The sequence below is a fragment of the Hoplias malabaricus genome, chromosome 3 (genome assembly GCF_029633855.1).
Source record: "Hoplias malabaricus isolate fHopMal1 chromosome 3, fHopMal1.hap1, whole genome shotgun sequence".
Lineage (NCBI taxonomy): Eukaryota > Metazoa > Chordata > Actinopteri > Characiformes > Erythrinidae > Hoplias > Hoplias malabaricus.
The window spans coordinates 20045312-20063834 of record NC_089802.1 but is presented as its reverse complement, the minus strand read 5'-3'; the positions used below and the strand labels follow the sequence as shown (position 1 = coordinate 20063834).

At 38.0% G+C, this 18523-nt stretch overlaps 1 protein-coding gene and 1 non-coding gene across 7 annotated transcripts in view; one reads left to right on the top strand and one right to left on the bottom strand.

Annotated features, from left to right (window-relative positions):
• Positions 1-864: 864 nt before the first annotated feature.
• Positions 865-936, top strand: trnac-gca (transfer RNA cysteine (anticodon GCA)). Its single transcript has one exon. It is a non-coding gene; the product is annotated as a tRNA-Cys (tRNA).
• A 1131-nt stretch (positions 937-2067) lies between these two features.
• plxdc1 (plexin domain containing 1) overlaps positions 2068-18523 on the bottom strand; it is a 42512-nt gene continuing 26056 nt past the window's right edge. For 3 of the 6 annotated variants that reach the window (XM_066665256.1, XM_066665261.1, XM_066665260.1), the window contains exons 3-14: positions 17494-17634; positions 17224-17293; positions 15773-15895; positions 14135-14253; positions 11852-11951; positions 11642-11740; positions 11459-11540; positions 11311-11371; positions 10427-10553; positions 6103-6138; positions 4443-4603; positions 2068-3413 (exon numbers count right to left, since the gene is read on the bottom strand). In XM_066665256.1, coding sequence (XP_066521353.1) covers positions 3291-3413; positions 4443-4603; positions 6103-6138; positions 10427-10553; positions 11311-11371; positions 11459-11540; positions 11642-11740; positions 11852-11951; positions 14135-14253; positions 15773-15895; positions 17224-17293; positions 17494-17634 — 1242 coding nt within the window. In that variant the 3' untranslated portion in view covers positions 2068-3290. The remainder of the gene's footprint in view (positions 3414-4442; positions 4604-6102; positions 6139-10426; positions 10554-11310; positions 11372-11458; positions 11541-11641; positions 11741-11851; positions 11952-14134; positions 14254-15772; positions 15896-17223; positions 17294-17493; positions 17635-18523) is intronic. The other 3 variants (XM_066665257.1, XM_066665258.1, XM_066665259.1) reach the window with 3 other exon arrangements.

Sequence of the window (18523 nt, the reverse complement as noted above, 5' to 3'; positions counted from 1 at the left end):
CCTCAGGTTAGCCTATAGAACAGAAACATCAGCTCATTCAATAATTAGCTGTATATTGTTACATACAAAAATAAACCATTATGAGCAACAGGAGTAAATTTGGACATTTGGAAATTTGGACGGTTTCATGTGTGATTTTCTTTATATCGCTACTGAGAACTCACTGAACACCCCTCTTCCCCTGGAAAAAAATGGCAAGCCTGTGAATCAAGTTGTTATGTGTTTTAGATAAAAAAAAAAACAGTTGTTAAAATTAGATTTTTTTATTAGTAAAAAAAACGTTATTTAATAAATAATTTTTTTGGGGAGATGGGTAAGATTTGGTACTTTTGCTCCTGGGCCCCCCTTACCGTTTCAGAGTGTAATTCACTTTTACAGCACCGTTTTGAAATCAAGAACGAGGAAGGGTGTGTGGTTTACTCATTCGTCAACTTCATACTGTAGTTCCTGCCGTGTTGAGCCCGGAATAACAACGACAGGGACCCTATTCTCCTTATCACAGGCCAGTGAAGTATCATGACGAGGCTGTAATTTTTTGCAAAATATATTAACGAGTGTTGCTTTAACATTCTTGCGATGAGCTCCCTATTCCCTCTCACGCCTGCATTCTGGGTTACTCTGCACACATTATATACTTTCTATGTTCACTGCTCTCGTTGTCAGATACGGGTTTATATTAGGTTATAGTGGTTATTAGGTAACATGATTATATCTCATGGGCGTTAGACACTCCGACTAGTATAAAAAACAAATTTCTCCGTAATGGAAAATCAGCAGCAACTGATAAAACGTTGATTTAGAATCGCCATTGTATTTGTATTTCGCAACCTTTTAAAGCTATATTTCTGCTTCCTTCCAGTGGATGGGGGTATAGCTCAGTGGTAGAGCATTTGACTGCAGATCAAGAGGTCCCCGGTTCAAATCCGGGTGCCCCCTCTTTAATGCTTTTCTACGTTAAAGAAAAATGTAATTTAACAATGAAAAACGACTGCATCGAGGTATAAAGAAAAACAGAAGCCTATCTCTATTTGTCAAAATTAATTATTTTTGAGAAAATACTTTTAGGGTGTTTTGCTCACTGTAGTTGAATTAGAGTAAATAATAATGTTATAAGGCTATAAGCCTATAGACTGAGTTTAGGTAAAACGTGACAGTGTTAATGACAAATGATAGAAATGATCAGACCTTTAATTACATTATGATTTTTCATCAGCCAAATTTCCCTTTGATCATATAAAATGCCCTGTTACATTTTAAATAAACAATGTGCCTAAAGGTTTAGCAAATGTCTAAATCTACCTTAACATTTAATGACTTGAAGAATAAATGCATTAACGCTGGTTCGACACAATATATATATCATTAAGATTTGGTATATCTGTGTCACCTCTACTGGCCTGCAGGTGCTGCTGTTGGCCCAAGTTTTAAGTATTGAAAGTACACTATACGGCCAACCGTTTGTGGGCAAATCCTCATCCAACATTTCTTCTCAAATGAAGGGTATTAACAGGTAGTTTTCCTTCGGTCCATAATCAGATTCTACTTTTATACAGTTTTACACTAGATATTGGAACTGTTACATAAGGATTTTGGTGGTATCCACCATTCAGGTGTAATTCAGTGAGGCCACATACCTGAAGGTGGATGAATAATTCTGGATCACCAATGACTTTCCAGCTCAGTTGAATAATGCTCCATCACTCAGAAACTTTAATTCTACTCCTCCACAGCCCCATAATGCATCATTTTATATCCCTCAATGCATGGCACTGTGCAATGTGGTTTAAGCTCATCTGCTCCAGAGTGTCCTATTTCATTTTAAGCTTTTCTGTCAAGATTATGCCAATTGTGTGTGCACAACTGAAAATCTGTGTCCACATGATGTGTGTGTGTGTTTGAAGAATTGCAGTTCTACATATTATTTTATTAACACTGAGTTTTAAAATATTTGAGAAGTCCTTCTCCATGTAAAGGTTGACCACAAGCCCCCATTAACATAACACTTACTTTTTTCTTTCTTTTAATAAAGAGCATTTTACTTTATTGGTTCACTCTTAGCACACTGTATGTTCAAAATGTGACACTGTAATGTAATTTGTAAAAAAAAAATTCAAACTTTCGATATCATCTCAACAGATTTTCTTATGTAACCATCTGAGCTTACAAAAGTTCTTATTAAGTTCTTTAAGTCTAAACTGTAACAATCATATCAGTATTGTCAGTATATGTAAGTATACTTCATACAAGTCTTTTAAAGACCCCCTCCATTGAAAAACAAGTTGTAACATGCTGATATTTTATATGCAGTGAAATAAGGAGTCAACAACATGGGTAAGCTATTCCGCTTTGAAATTGCGATGTATCAAAGATAGTCATAGACATGTGCAAATAGAGACAACAAGGATTACTTATGTACTAAATTTAAGGATCCAATCCAATCAACCTATGGGTTGGGTCTTTGAAGCTGCAGACAAACAGCAGAGGGTTAAAAGGAGATATTTACTGAATGAAGGCGAGGGTGTAGAGTTACAAGGCATGTTATTTGTTTCTTGGAAATAACTTTTAAAGTTATTTTATAACTTCTAATAATTTTTATTTGACAGATATGAGTCTTTAGGGGTTTAACTGTTGTCTAGAGGGGGACTTTAAAAACCATAACTGTGAAGGCAGACATTTGTTCGCAATGTTCTTTATTGAGTTTTCTGTCATTTTGGGTAATGGGCTTGAAAGAAACTTAATCCTAAGGGGCTAAATACAAAATGTATTAGATCAGATTACGACATGTCACTATTACTAATGAGATATTTCATTTAAAGTGCCGTCCAGTCCATGTAGCTAACTGAGTTCATATACCACTTTTTGTTTCATTGAACACATCACATTAGAAAACACAAAATATATATTTTTTCCAAAATGAAAATTCTATAACATCATATTGTACTGTACATGAACTGCAGGATTTCATCATGGTCAACACAAGTCCCATTCACACTGGCTTTGCAATGTGTGTAGTCAGCCAACTTGCCAGTAACATCTGCAGTTCCTTAATTTAAAAAAGGTAATTTCTTCAGTTCTAAACGTATAGCATGAAAGGTGTTGTAGAACAGACTGTAGAATTTAGGGAGTGCAGAGAAAGCTTGCAAAGTAACTATGATCAGTCTCAGGTATCCCTTCAGAGGTGGTTAATAGCCCATCATTGTTCCTTGGTCTTTGAGCTTTTTCCACCAAAGGAAAGAGAGATAAAATGAAAGATTCATAGATGGCTCCTTTGTGCAGGAAGTCCAGCCTCCTCAGCACTGCTCTGCCTCAATAAATCCCTCTTTTTCATGAACACCCAGTTCAACCTCAGCATAGCTGGAGTGACAGCCCTGGTTCCGAAACTTCATGGAGGGCCAATAATTATTGGTGCGACGCTGCAGAACAGAAAAAAAATGGTCACTGCTGTTGCATTTAGACATCATTCTAGAAGTCTTTCCAAAAGCATGGACAGCTAACGCCTTCAGTCATTAGAGTTTATTTTGTTATTCTGCACAGAGTGATGGACATTTGTAAATATTTCAAAAAAGTACGTAAGCCACGCAACAGAAAACGTAACAATAGCTCATAGCTATATGTTTAGCTTATGGTCCCAAAAACAACAAAAGTAAATGTATTATTTATATTAGAAAATGCTAGGTAGTAAAAGGGGCATTGATAACACATGCTCAGCAACTAAGGAGATTTATAGTATTTCTGTTTTTATTTTCTCAAGAAAATGCTAAATGAAAGCAATAAATAAAACAATTCCTTAGTGTTAATATATTCTACATTTCTCATGTAGAACCAACAATAGTGTTCAATCACTTCAACAATGTAGTGTCTAACAGGCTTTTTACTAGATGCACAATTGTGGCAAGCAGAGGGTACAGCTGTGCCCCTCTAAATCCTGTGTGTGCCCCAGTAGAACAAGTAGTCTAGACACAACACTCAGAAAGAAATATAACAAACTGTCACTGTGGTGGTACACTCAACAGATTGTCTTCAGTAGCTTTAAATAAGTCAAAATGATGTCACATTCAGTTGAGATAATATTATTAGGTTCCATTAAAGGAACACTAGGTAGTATTTTAACCTTTAATTAGCAAATTCAAAATTATTGTGATTCTCCACTGACCTGTGATAGAGAGAATAGAGTGAATAGAGCCTCCATCACAGCAGAAACTGCTCTATGTAACTTCTTGATTTCAGGATAGTGCTGTAAATATCCAATTACACTCTGCAACTGTAGGGGGAGCCCAGGAGCAAAAATACCAAATCTTACCTAGTGTTCCTTTAATGACATACACTTCATCTTGACTCTCCTTATTTTTCATTTACAATTAGACCTTACTTTTTAGAGGTCTTTTGCATTGGTTGTACCTGTACTGTAGCTTTTTACTGGCAGTGTATCATTCAGGTTTTACCTGCATGAGGTAGAATGGAGGTGCTACAGTGGGATGTGTATTGATGTAATAGACAGCCAACAGGGTCAGGAACACCAGCAGAACAAGAGCGGCTACTACACCCGCGATGATCGCTGTGTGCTCTGGAGCTTCTTCCTCCCCTGTAGAATCTGTCTGCATATCTGAAAAATACAATGGAAATTTAAAATAAATGCCGCAGCTGTTAGATGATCCCTGTTTCAGCTACAGAATAATGCATACCACAATAATAATAATAATAATTTAATGATACTGCAAAATAGTCCTTATTCTGTAGAGCTGTGATACTTCTGAATAATTAAAAAAAAGACAAAAACAGGTCATCACAGCACATTCATTGTGGCCATCAACTCTGGCACTATGCTCTTAAAAAAGGATCTTCTGAGAAAATGCCAGACCACTTCCTTGAATGGCTCCAAAATGTGTCATTGTCTGACCCTTTTATATTTCAAATGTCTAACCACCTTCACTCAGCCCTAACTATTCAGCTGATATGCATGAGTTTTTAGCTGTTGTTAATTTATCTTACTTATTACTCTAGAAATTATCTGAATATTTAATTTTGTTTTATTGGCTCTGTGTTAATTCTTTGCCAGTGACTGTGTTTAATTTGAAATCTTTCTCTTTAACAACTATTGAAAAACTGAACAATGGTTCTGATCATATCTATTTTAGCATTTTATACATCTTCTTTGTCATCTTATTTTTCAGTCCCTTTGCATAGTTACTTTTGTCTGGCAGCACAGAAAATGAATGTGAAACATATTACACTTTATGCTGTAGGTATAGACTGTTCAAAGTAAAAACACATGTTTTTACACCACTAATCTCTATGTGCCACATAAGTAGCTTGTGGTTAATTACCATGACCATAATATGATTAATTTCCCTGTGCTTAGAAAAATAAACAGCTTCTATCAGTTTTGAATCAACATGTTTCTTTTACTATGGACATTTGCTCATTTATTACATGATGTATTACAAATGTATCCACTTAAACATTCTTAAGTAAACTAAAGGCGTTTCATCTGTGGCGTTGTTCTAAAGCAATGGTTCCAAAAACATTTCTGTGCTTTCCCTTTTGAGCCCCACACACAGACACACACATACACATCTTTTGCTTCCAAGTTCTACTGGAATTTATTTTAAAAACCGTGATTTATATTGCAACAATTTGTATTAATTCGCCTTGCTGTGCCCCCCTGCAGTTTGCCTGCAATAATGCCCCCTACTTTGGGAACCTCTGAGAAAAAAGTAGCAGTCAGATGGGTGTTAAGCCAAATATAGCTTGAAAGAAAGATAAGCTGTAGCTCAGTGCATGGCGAAATGTGAAATGTGCTCAGAAATGTGAAATGTGCTCCATCCAAAATAACTGAATGTTTAATTAAACAGAGTAAAAGTCTTTGAAAATGAATGCTACAGCTGAGCCGCGATTACCATGGACCACAAATAAACCAATGACCTCATTCAGCAGAGAATAAGAGTTCAGACAAGGCCAGATAATCTTGATCGTATCTCACTCCTGTTAAAATTTATGCAAGTATCAAATGTTCTCTGCTAGTACCACATTGTAAATCATACATAACCACTTAAATTTCCATAAAAATACACATTAGAAGCACCAATGCAGCGGCTAACTCACCATTGCCATGGTGGCGTAAGAGGAGTTTGGTGTCATCTGAAGAGAGAGAGCGTTGTTGTACATGGAGAGATGGCAGAGCACAGATGGAGGCAGGAACAGCACAAGAGCAAGTTTAACAAAAACGTCCATGCAGTGCATTCACCACACACAAGACAAGCACAGTTAACTTGTTAATGTACTTCACAGAGCAGGTGCAAGGCAAAGTGTTATTTCAAGCTCCTTGTACTGGGTTAACAAGGCATACATTTAATGGCCCAAATGCACATGGCCACCAATTCACATATTTTAGCCACACATATAGCCACACACGCTAACAGGTATAAGATCTAACACAGCTATTCAATTTATTCATTCATTGTCTGTAACCACTTATCCAGTTCAGGGTCATGGTGGATGTGGAGCCTACCCGGAATCACTGGGTGCAAGGCAAGAACATACTCTGGAGGGGGCGCCAGTCCTTCGCAGGGCGACACACTCACTTACACCTATGGACACTTTTGAGTCGCCAATCTACCTCCCAACGTGTGTTTTTGGACTGTAGGAGTAAACCAGAGCATCCAGAGGAAACCCATGAGGACATGGGGAGAACACACCAAACTCCACACAGACAGTCACCCCAAGCGGGGCTCAAACTCACAACTCCAGGAACCTGGACAGTGTCACCACCATGCCAACCCTATTCAATTCCCTTAGTTAAAAAGTGCTAGTAGAGTGAAAGATACGAACATAACTTGTCACTGCCATAAAATGCCACAAGCTTTTTCATATAGCCTAGTAGATCTGCCCTAGTAAGCTCAGATTCAAAGAAGTATACCATGCAAACTCACAAAGGGGGAGGAATTGAATATTGAAGCTTGTAGCATGTAAAAATGCTTTTTTGGTTCACTCACTATAGAGTTTCAAACTGCTTCTGGAAGCAACATCAATACAAGAACTGTATGTTCTGAGCTTCATGAACATGCACAATGCCAAGTGTTAGGTAAAGTAGTTTTTGGTGGATGATTTTTGGTCTGGGACTTTTTTTAGGGGCTGGTCTAGGCTTAGTTTGTGTGAAGGGCAATATTAATGCTACAATTTGTGACATCTGTTGGGGTAGCGCTCCTGTTCATTTAGTCCTGTTCAAGGCAGTCTATAAGAACATGATTAGTTTGACATGGAAGAACTCCAGTTAATTGCACAGAGCCCTGACATCAGTCATATTGAACACTTTTGAGATGAATTGCAATGAAAATTGTGAACCAACATCAGTTCTGAACTCACAAACACTCTTCTGATCCACTTCCCACAAATTCCCACAGACTCACTAACAAATCTTGTGGAAAGCCTTCCAAGCAGATTGAAGGCTGTCATTAATGTGGCCAAATCCATATTAATACCCATGATTCTGGAATAGGTGTTCTGGTCAGGTATTAAGACACTTGTAGAACACATAGTGATTGTGACCTTAATGACACTAATTGTATAAGCATATATCTACAGACCTCTTCAATAAATAATACCAATCACAGATATAGTACCTGTAAAACTACACAGTGTAATAAAATAAATATGTAATATAGTAAATGAATACTGCAAAGATCAAATCTGAGAAGTATATTTGAGTGTATTTCATACTTAATTTATATCAATATATACAAAACTTGAATGTGAAATTTGAAAAGACCTGTGATCAAAGCTAGAGAACAAAAATAACTGTAGCAGAAACCAAGCTTACAGTTCAAGTTTTTATCATTATGACTTTCAAATATTTGAAGAAATTTAGAGGCACTAACTTTGAATGACTTCAGCACATATTGTTTGACTTTGTATCATTCTCTTCCACATTTTGGTAAATGTAGTGGGTTTCTTAGCCATAACTTTGTCAGCTGTAATAAAAATCGCTGGCTGACAGGGAGATGTATGCAAGGAAGGAACCACATGCTGCCAAATGTTCTGAAAAACATTAGTATTTACCTTGCCATGTAACTGTAGTAGAGCCCCAGCTCCTGCTGAAGAATACATCCCCCAAACCAAGACACTTCTTTTTCCAAAATTAACTGGTTCTTCACATATTTTTGATTCTGTATCCCAACTAAACAAAACTTACTCCCATCACTACAGTGAACTTTGGATCAGCTCTTCTCCATCCACACAATATGCTGCTGGGTAAAAGTAAGACTAGCCTTTTGATTCTTCCTGCAGATGAGAGGCTTGGTCTTGGCTGCTGCAGAGTGGGCTTTCAGTCTGAATTTTCTCAGACCACAAGACATTGTATGCAGAGAGAGAACTTTTTAGTGTTACTTTTAGTTTACTTTTTTAAGCCTTTTTAGTGTTAATGAGAAATACCAGCTGCATTATTGAACTGATTCCATAACCAGACTTTCTGTAGCATCCTGTTCTCTTGCACATTTAAGTCTTTTACATTGTGATTGTTCATATATTTAATATATGAAATATGCATCATTTGTGTCTCCTCTATTAATTAGGTATATTAATATATTAATTAGGTGAATAAGGTAAAGTTACATTTGAACATGCAGTGACTTAGAAATTTAGGAATATATATATATATATATATATATATATATATATATATACACTTTATTTCCAAAAGTATTCACTCATCCATCCAAATCACTGAATTCAGGTGTTCCAATCACTTCCATGGCCACAGGTGTATAAATCTAAGCCTAAAAGACCTAGACATGCAGACTGCTTCTACAAGCAAGCTATATTTGTGAATGTATATTCGCTACTAAATTTTCCACAGTCAGTGGAATTTGTATTAAAACAAAGTGTAAACAATTGGGAACAGCAGCAACTTAGCCACTAAGTGGTAGGTCGTGTATAATGACAGAGCAGGGTCAACGGATGCTGAAGCACATGGTAAGCAGTCTGGCATGCTTCTCAGTCTGGCAGGCCGATGGACGAGTTTGAGTTTGGCAGTAGTCAGGAGAACGGTACTTGTCTGACTACATTGTGCCAAGTGTAAAGTTTTATAGAGGTGTGATTATGGTGTTGGGTTGTTTTTCAGGAGATGGGCTCGGCCCCTTAGTTCCAGTGAAAGGAACTCTTAATGCTTCAGCATACCAAGAGATTTTGGACAATTTCATGCTCACAACTTTGTGGGAACAGTTTGGGGATGGTGATAATTTCAATATTGATAGAAACAACATAAAAGCCACAGAAAAACTGCCCAGAACAAACAAGAAACATGACATCACCTTCAAACACAAACGTGTTACCTTCGTCAATATTAATATTTTTAAACTAACTTTAAATTTGAGAGCAGTGAATTGGGCAGCGCTCTGTATTGAATGGCAGTCAGCGACAGATGCTGTAAATAATGCATACTGAAATATTGAAAATGTGTTTATTGTTATTGAAATATTTTACATTGCGATATACAGTACTGTGCAGAAGTCTTAGGCACCTAAGATAATTATATATATTTAAACTAATGCCTTCTCTGTGAGCGTGGTGCTTGTATAAAGTTATATAAAATCACAGTAAATACAAAAAAAATAAATAATAAAAAACAAATGAGAAATAAGATTTATTTTTCTATAAAGTAGTAGGTAAAAGTGAGTTTGAAGAACAATGTTTTGTTCAGATTGTCCTTGATTGTATGAATTTGTTAAATCATTAGCACACATTATTTCAGATAATTATTTCTTAATCGGTAAAACTAGGTATTGACTGATAACCTCAAATATTACGGACTGCCACGAGGAGAGGTTTGGAAAAAGTTAAACCAACACATTCACACAAAGAATATCACACTCACTGGAATAATGTTATCTGGTTTTATTCTAATGTTGGGCATTATTTGTTGTTTGTTTTTTGTTATTTTAGCAAGTAAACACTTACCGCTCAGATAAATGGCTTTTTAAATCTCATAATCTCTAGTGCCTAAAAATTTTGCACAGTACTGTATATTGATATTCTCACCAGTGCACAAAGCAAAAGTCATAGCTAAGCGAGTTTTGTGTGGAAGAACTTGACTGGCTTGCACAGAGTCCTGACTTTGGGATGTTCTGTCAGGTCAGGCCTTTCTGTCCAACATCAGTGTCTGATTGCACAAATGTGCTTCTAGAAGAATGGTGATAAATTCTCATATACACACTCCTAAACCTTGTTGGAACGCCTTCTCAGAAGACTTGAAACTGTTGTAGCTGCAAAGGGTCGGCCAGCATTGTATTAAACCCTATGGATATGATATCACTCAAATTTATATGTTTGACGGCAGACAAGCAAATACTTTTGGAAATATAGGGTATATATTTGACCCCTGTTGGACTGTACTGTTTGTGAGAAGTAAATGTGTAAAGGTGAGGTCACTCACCCTCGGTTACTGGGCTTCCTGGCCTTGCTGCAGGAGAGGGTGTGGCTGGGGGAGCAGAGGAGCTATATGGGCTAATGGTGCTGTCTGCACCTCCCTGAGCATAATCTTCACATGTGCCCTCTTTTGCCTAACCACACAGGAGAAGGATCATGTAAGACAGACATTTTCCAAGTATTTATGGGTCCTAGGCTACATATAGACTACATATACATAAACATATAGGCTAACATTTACCTCACCTCTTCATTAAGCTACAGTCAACATGATAAAACAGTAAACTGCTATTTAGCCCCTTGGTTCAGATTAGCATTCAACTAGCATGAAACTGCAAGCAAACATTTCCCTAAAACCATGCTGAATTGTTAAGACATCCTAAAGTGACTTATGCTTAGCTCCTTGTATCTTAAAAAAATAGTTAACCCTTTCTTTTTCTGACCAAAGATAGAATATACAAAAATTCAAATAGCCTCCAACAAATAGAAAATCACCATTTAATTGGTATCATTTTCACAGTAAATGACCAATAATTTCAAGTTACCAATTTTTCAGTGTGAGAATTTTGAAAAAGAAAAACCACAATGTATCACATGTAATCTATCAGTATTTCATTTATCTGCTATTAACTTACATGCAACCTACTTCTCTACCATTCTTCAGATCTTAAAACCACTGATTTACAACTGAGCCCTCCAAATGGAACTACCGAAACACACCTCAGCTGCCTTTTCAATTTCTTATGCATGTGCATCAAAACTGGCTAAAGAGATCATTTTGAGTAAATTAGATACAAATCTACCTTAATAAATAAGAAAACCAAGCAAAAATTAGTGTAAAGTCTGAACATTCAAAAATCTAGATTTCCAAATATTACTTAATCATTATACCTCCTCTGAGCAGCTGTACTCGAGCCATTCTTGTCTGTGTCTGTCTATCCCATCGGAACACCTGAACATCAAAAAGCAAACAGGTGAAAGGCATTTCACCGCTATTTGTGCAAATAACAGCAATCACAAAGTCATGCATTGTTTCTACCTCTGCAGGACATTGCACCAGCCACACCCTGATGTGAGGTTTGAGTGCAGGCACTGGTCACAACTGGTGTGCTGGAGACAGGCTGGGTGAATCAACATGGAAGGAAAAGGGAAAATATCATTAAAACAAATCCATCCCTGTAGATGTGTGAAATATAATATTGACATTGCACCAAACACTCACTAGGTAATGGAGTGAACTCAAAAGCAGAGTGGTTTACAATCTTCGAAGTGTCCACTTCAACACGATGATACTCATAGATTGTCCTCCTTCTACCATCTGCTGGATGAAGAATGAAGCTATGTTAGCCATTTCTCATCCCATGAGATCTGATCCCATGAGAACTGAGGCTTTTGGAAAGATGCTAAAAAGTAACTTTAAGAAGGAACAAACCTGCTGATTGTGAAGAAGAGAGTAGGGCCATGAACGCATCAGAAAGCCCCACCTTCACTGGGTGCTCGGTGGAATTGATTTTCTCCACAGGTAAAGGCACCTAATGAAAGAAGACAGTGACTGTAAAGAGGATCTGCATGAGCCTTATATCTGTGTTACAGCCTTTGAAATAACTTTGGCTGAGTAACTGAAGTGTTGGTCATTTAATTAACTTGTTTACTGCATGCATGGCAGACGTCATTGAGCAGCTCTTCTGTTTTTTCAAAGTGATATCATGTCGAGGCCCTGGAGCAACAAAGGGTAAGTGCTTTGCTCAAGGAGACTTGTTTCCAGCCCAGACCATCTTTGTTACTATGCTATGATAAATATACATCCCCATTTTCTCACTATTATGGTGCTATTGATAGTAAATACATAATAGTAAAAATGTGAAATAAATTACTACATTTAGAATATCTATACTATGTCATCCTATGTCAGTAGTTACATACCCTGTGCAAACCTGCAACCTTTCTCTTGAAAGTTATCATTTCTTATATAGTTATATAAGCAGTAAATTTTTAGTAGCCACAGTCTGCAACACTATACAGACTGATTTGTCCTTACTGAGAGTTGATTATTTTTCAGTTGATTTTGGAATGGTATTTACATACACAGAGTATGATTCTTTGGAAATGGACAAAATATTCCAGCTTACCAACTTCCAAAAAGCAACTTGAATTAATGGAAAATGGCCAAATATTGTTCAAAAGTATTTATGCAACTTGAAATAATGTTTTCTCAACTGTAAAATGATAAGTTTACAAATATCATTAGCATATTTAAAAGCAGGGCTGTCAAACTTGGTTACTTTCAGGCCACAACTGTCCAGTGACTCTACTCCAGTCAATTCATGAATTATACCTTTGCTGTCTAAAGAAAGGCTTATCTCCAAAATAGTAACCTTATAGGAGAAGGGGACTAAAACCCTTACATTTCAATGGACGTTAATGTAAAAAGATTTAATCCAAATCTGCAGAGTTTTAGCATAGATGGAACTATAGCACCTACTGAAGTTGTACTATATCATCTAACAGTAATAACTCTATCTTTTCCAGGTCTCTTTCCTCTCCCATCTGCTAACTAGCTTTTCACATTGTGCTATATTAAGAAAATTCTAATTTGTGTTCAATTTTTGCATTTTATTGATACAGAACCTCAACAGAACAGATTCTCTGTACGGTAGTAACACTGACATGGTGTTGTTGTTTTTGTTGTGTTGGTAATTTGGTAAAAAGGTAGGGTGCTGCTAGAGATACTGACGATTGTGCCCACTAACTGGCCACTATATTAAAAACACACCTTGTTGGTCCATTTTTAGATGCAAATTCAGAGACAGTAGCTCATTTGTTGCTACTACAGTTTATGTTAATCATTTCCTATTCCTTCAAGAATGATCACTCTAAGCGGCCCAGAAGACACTGCCACTTTAGTTGGTGGACTGTTGTCAGTCCAGCAGTGACAATGATGTTTTAAAAACTCCAGCAGCACTGCTGTGTCTGATACACTTTCAGGAATGCAGCACATCTACAGGCAATGAGCCACCATGCAAATAACGCCATCTCTGGTGGTCCTGTAGACGTCTTAACCACTGAAGATCAGGGTGAAATGGAGGCACCAAAAGACTGCAGAGATTAAATACAGCCTGAAATTTTAGAACTACAAAGAATGAAGAATAGGTGTTGAAACAATGTGTCATTTTAATGTTATGCATGATCAGTTTATCATAAACGTTTGCTTACAATTTATTAATGAGAAAACAATTCAATGAACTGCAAATATTGATTACAGGGCCCAAGTTCACAAACAGTAACTAGAAGGTAGCTTAATTTGTGTGGGGTAATTATGGGGGAGAAGCTCACCAGTGTAAGATGTCTTCCTACCTTCTTTCTCTCCTGATCAAATGATTAGGACAAATCTAAACTCGACATGTTTCTTGAGTACTTCACACTGATACTGTACCTTATATTTGCCAATTTCACCACTGTGTTGTTATTGTTCATGTTAAAAATGATTAGAACTTCATCACAAAAAATGGACAGGTTGAGAGGGAGGGCTTGTTGCTGCTTCTGGGAATAAACCTGGAATGTCCCAGCTCCAGCATATCCGAATTTCTGGCCCGGAGCCCCGATATGCTTTAGCCAAGAGTTTTTCTTAGGTTTTCTTATATTTCTTGGCTCTATTCATTTCATGGATCATTTTTCTTGAGCTGACCAGAATCAGTGTACTAGTGGATGGACTTACATCTCTGTAGCCAAAAACTATGGTGCCGTTTCGATGAAGAACAGTTTGGAAGGTGAAGGATCCCTCTACCTCCCTGCCCTGAAGCCGCACCTTGTCCCACTGTACCACAAACACTTTACCTAGAAGACCAGGGGTTAAAGGTTAAGTCAAGGCTTTTAGTAACTTGTTAAATTCACACTGTTTATAAGCACTTGTGAAATACAATCAGGTGTACTACAACAGGTTATACTACTCTGAGAATTTTTCAAATAGCAAACCATTTTTGTCTCCTGTGCTAAAAATATATGAGATGTGCTCATCCAACGTTTTTTCCACAAACCAAAAATATTGATTTTGCTGCAGTAACAGCTTCTTCTATTCTGGGAAGTCTTTATATTTACGATCTTATTCTCATGTGCTGCTTTTTATTTTATTTTCTTAGTCAGTTAATAATACAGAATACATTTTTTTCAGCTGCAGTAATTTATATATTGACAAGTTTATTTTAGTTGAGTGGAATCCTAAGTTCTCAAAAAAAACTTGAGAATTAGGGCCTCCAAAAGAGCTGGACACCTCTCCATTAGGGTCATTTTTAACCTGCTCCATTTGCAGAACTTGTACAACTTTTCTACATTTCTTTACTGCTTTTCTTTAGTCATACAAACTGTGTGTGCTCAAGTGAACTTTGTCAGCAATTGATTTTTGTTTCTGTAGAGCAATTATAAATTGTATATATATGTTACAAAAAACATTTGCACATTGTTTTCTTGTGTCAATATTTTACCATCATGTGATTGTCTCTGGGTGTGCATATGCCACAGCCCAACCTGGAAGTCCAATCTGTCCAAGCATTTACAACCGCATACCAAAGAACATGGGAACAGCCTCCTTCAGCACCTTAGCCAGGAGCTGACACACCATGAGGCATAGAAGGGTGGAGCTAGGAAACAAGACACATCTTTTCCCCAATTATCTGAGGTGGGATGCAAAATAATGACCAGAGAGAAGAGAGAGAGAGAGAGCTCTAAAAGGCAAGAAGACTCTTCTACTCTAACCCTTCTAGTCTTCTCCCAAGCAGTCTCAAACGACTCAAAATTGTGAGGCTTTCCACCTTACACAGACAGGGAGACTGCATGGATGTCCTTAGTTCTCTCCACCAGGTTTCCATGAGTGACCAGCAGCCACCCAGGCCCACAAGGATGCCCACCTGGCTCAAGGATTTGTGAATAGCTCCACTCTCCCAGCTAATTCCCCTGCTACTGGCTGAGAACTTTAATTTTTCACGTCTCTCTGTTTTACCCCACGATTTTGGTTATGTGGCAATAAAATGACTTTTGCAAGGTATGCGTCTGTGCCCTGTCTCACAGGACAGTCTCACACTACACCACCCTGTCTATTACTATCAAGACCAGGAGTGGAGATAAGGTACAACCCTGACTGAGAAATGTGACGTACTGCCGTGAATGTGAACACCGATCACGCTCTGGGAGCACAAGGATCAAAAATCTGACCTCATTAACCCTAGTACCACACACTCTAAGATCAGCTCCCACAGAATATATCAGGTGTATAATTGAAACAAAAATATGTTTTGTACAGCTTTTCTGTTGTTTTCACAACTGTAAATATATTAAATGTTCTCTTTTTAACCTGACTCACCATTGTCCAGGTAACGCACAGTGGAGTTCTTGGAGAAGCTTGGGTCAAAATTGGCCATGAGTGGAGCTATGTATTGTGTGGCTGTCAGCATACGGTGTGTAACCTCACCAGTAAAGATGAACCCTGTGAAAGGTCAGGAGTTAAAAATAACTGACTCGAGTCAAAGAAACCTAAAGAACAAAGCAGACAGGTTTTTTTTTGGCATGTACAATATTATCTAAAGTATTAAAGATCATTGTACTATATTCCACTGTGGTATAAATCCATTTCCTCTCAAAGACATGAAAATAATTATGAAAATTAATTAGTGCAGCAGACTGTGGATCTGGGATGCATCGGCCACAGACGGATTCATGGTCACTTTTCCCCCCTCAGTGAAAGATATGCAAGAGTGAATCTTTAATTAATAAAGCCTTCTTCATTATCGCTCCATTTTTCTCAAGCTAATTTAAGAAGCAGCCAATATGAAGAAATCATTATAAAGTTTTTAGGTAAAGTATAGCCCATCAAAGACAAAAGAAACTGACCCATCCATACACAGAAAAAATGGTCTACAGAATATCCACTTGGAGCCCTTAAAATGCCAATGTATTATTCAGTAACAAATATGAAAATAAAATGCCCATTCAGTAGTTATTATAGAAAACACCTGATAATCCATGTTCTGTGCGTAATTACATGAATTTATTTTAAACCATGGTTGATTCACATTCATTTTACAAATTCCTAACAATGTCAGAATTCTCTGATAAATCAGTCAGTTTTTTTTATATTGTGAAATTAAACTAACCATTATTTAATTAATTTCAACAAAATAATCCAACCCATTAGCAGAGTTTTTTTATGCTCAACAAGGCACTACAATATGTAGCAAGTGTGCTACAATTTCACATTTGGTTAAACATTCATTCACTCATTATCTGTAACGGCTTATCCAGTTCAGGGTCACGGTGGGTCCAGAATCACTGGGGGCAAGGCAGGAACACACCCTGGAGGGGGCTCCAGTCCTTCACAGGGCAACACACATGAATACATTCACTCATGCACACGCTCATACCTACTGACACTTTTGAGTACCAATGTGTTTTTGGACCGTGGGAGTTAACCGGAGCACCCGGAGGAAACCCACGCGGACACTGGGAGAACACACCAAACTCCTCACAGACAGTCACCCGGAGCGGGACTTGAACCCACAACCTCCAGGTCGCTGGAGCTGTGTGACTGCGACACTAACTGCCGCACCACCGTGCCACCCTTGAAACATGATTCAATAAAGTTTGTCCAAACAAATATTACCTGGTATTTTTGTGTATTTATAGGTCAGTCCTGGAGGAGTTAAGGGGTTAAGAAGAACAATATTCCTGGGACATATCATAACACACTGACCTGCTCAATCCTGACCTGATCTAGAGGAACTATAGGTTAACTGTATGTGTGTATGTGTGTAGTACCTCCAGTTGCTATGGTGATTTGCCTCACTTGGTGTCCATAGAAGGGGAAGTCAAAGGACAGAGCCACTCGCTGAAGCGGGTTAGAAAGACAGCAAGTGTGAGAGAGAGAAAGAGAAGATGTGAGTGACGGAAATGTGAAAAACATAAAATATGGATTTGAAAATGGCCAGTGAGTACATAATTATAAAGTAAAACAAAATGTCTGCCAGCGTTCATAATCGTGCTGTTGCCCTGCATGTAAAAATACTGTTGTGTGGGCATGTGCCTTACCGCTGCCTGTCGGTGTGTGTTGGACAGAATGCCATGCACCCGCACTTGACCCTGCTGGACTGAGTTCAGGTCCACCCAGAGCTGCGCAGTCTGTCTGTCGCCTGGACCAAAGCTACTCCATGAATAATACCTCTGAGAGTCCTTCTTTGTGAAAGAGAGAGAAAGAGAGAGAGAGAGAGAGAGAGAGAGAGAGAGAGAGAGAGAGAGAGAGAGAGAGAGTATAATGAATAGGTTTCAGGTACAAATAGGACACATTCTGCTTTTGTATGTACATATGTGGTTTACGAGTCTAAATGTGATTTATAAGCAGCATTTCAGCTGGATGACATATATGCATCAAGAAATAGATATTGGTGTCAGAGTAGTGTTGCCTACTCGGAATTACTGGACACATGGCAGGAACATACACTGAACAGGGTGCCAGTAGATCCCAGGGCATCACACACACTTACTCAGTCACTCACACCAGTTGCCAATTCCACAGCCAATCCACCTACCAGCATCTGTTTTTTTTTTTTTTTTTTTGACTGTAGCAGGAAACCAGAGCACCCATAGACAAACCACACAGAATATGAAGAACACACCAAAACTCCTCAGAGGCAGTAAACCGTAGCAAAAACTGAACACAGGACCCTGAGGTCCAGAAGCTGTGTGGCACCGACATAAAGCACCACCCTAGATAATTTTAATGCAAAATAAAAATTTTATTTGGGACAATGGTGCTGTGAAATATCAAATTTTGAGACACTGAATTTTATCACTGCTCAGCATTATGTCTTTTTTGTTTACTCAAACATATGCATTTCAGTCATGTTTATTCTTTATCTGTAACCATTTATCCAGTTCAGGGTTGTGGTGGGTCCAGAGCCTACTTGGAATTATTGGACGCAAGGCAGGAACACACCCAGGAGGGGGCGCCAGTCCTTCACAGGGCAACACACACAGGTACACTCACAGACCCTTTTTTTGAGTCGCCAACCCAACTACCAAATTATGTTTTTGGACTGTGGGAGGAAACTGGAGCTCCCTG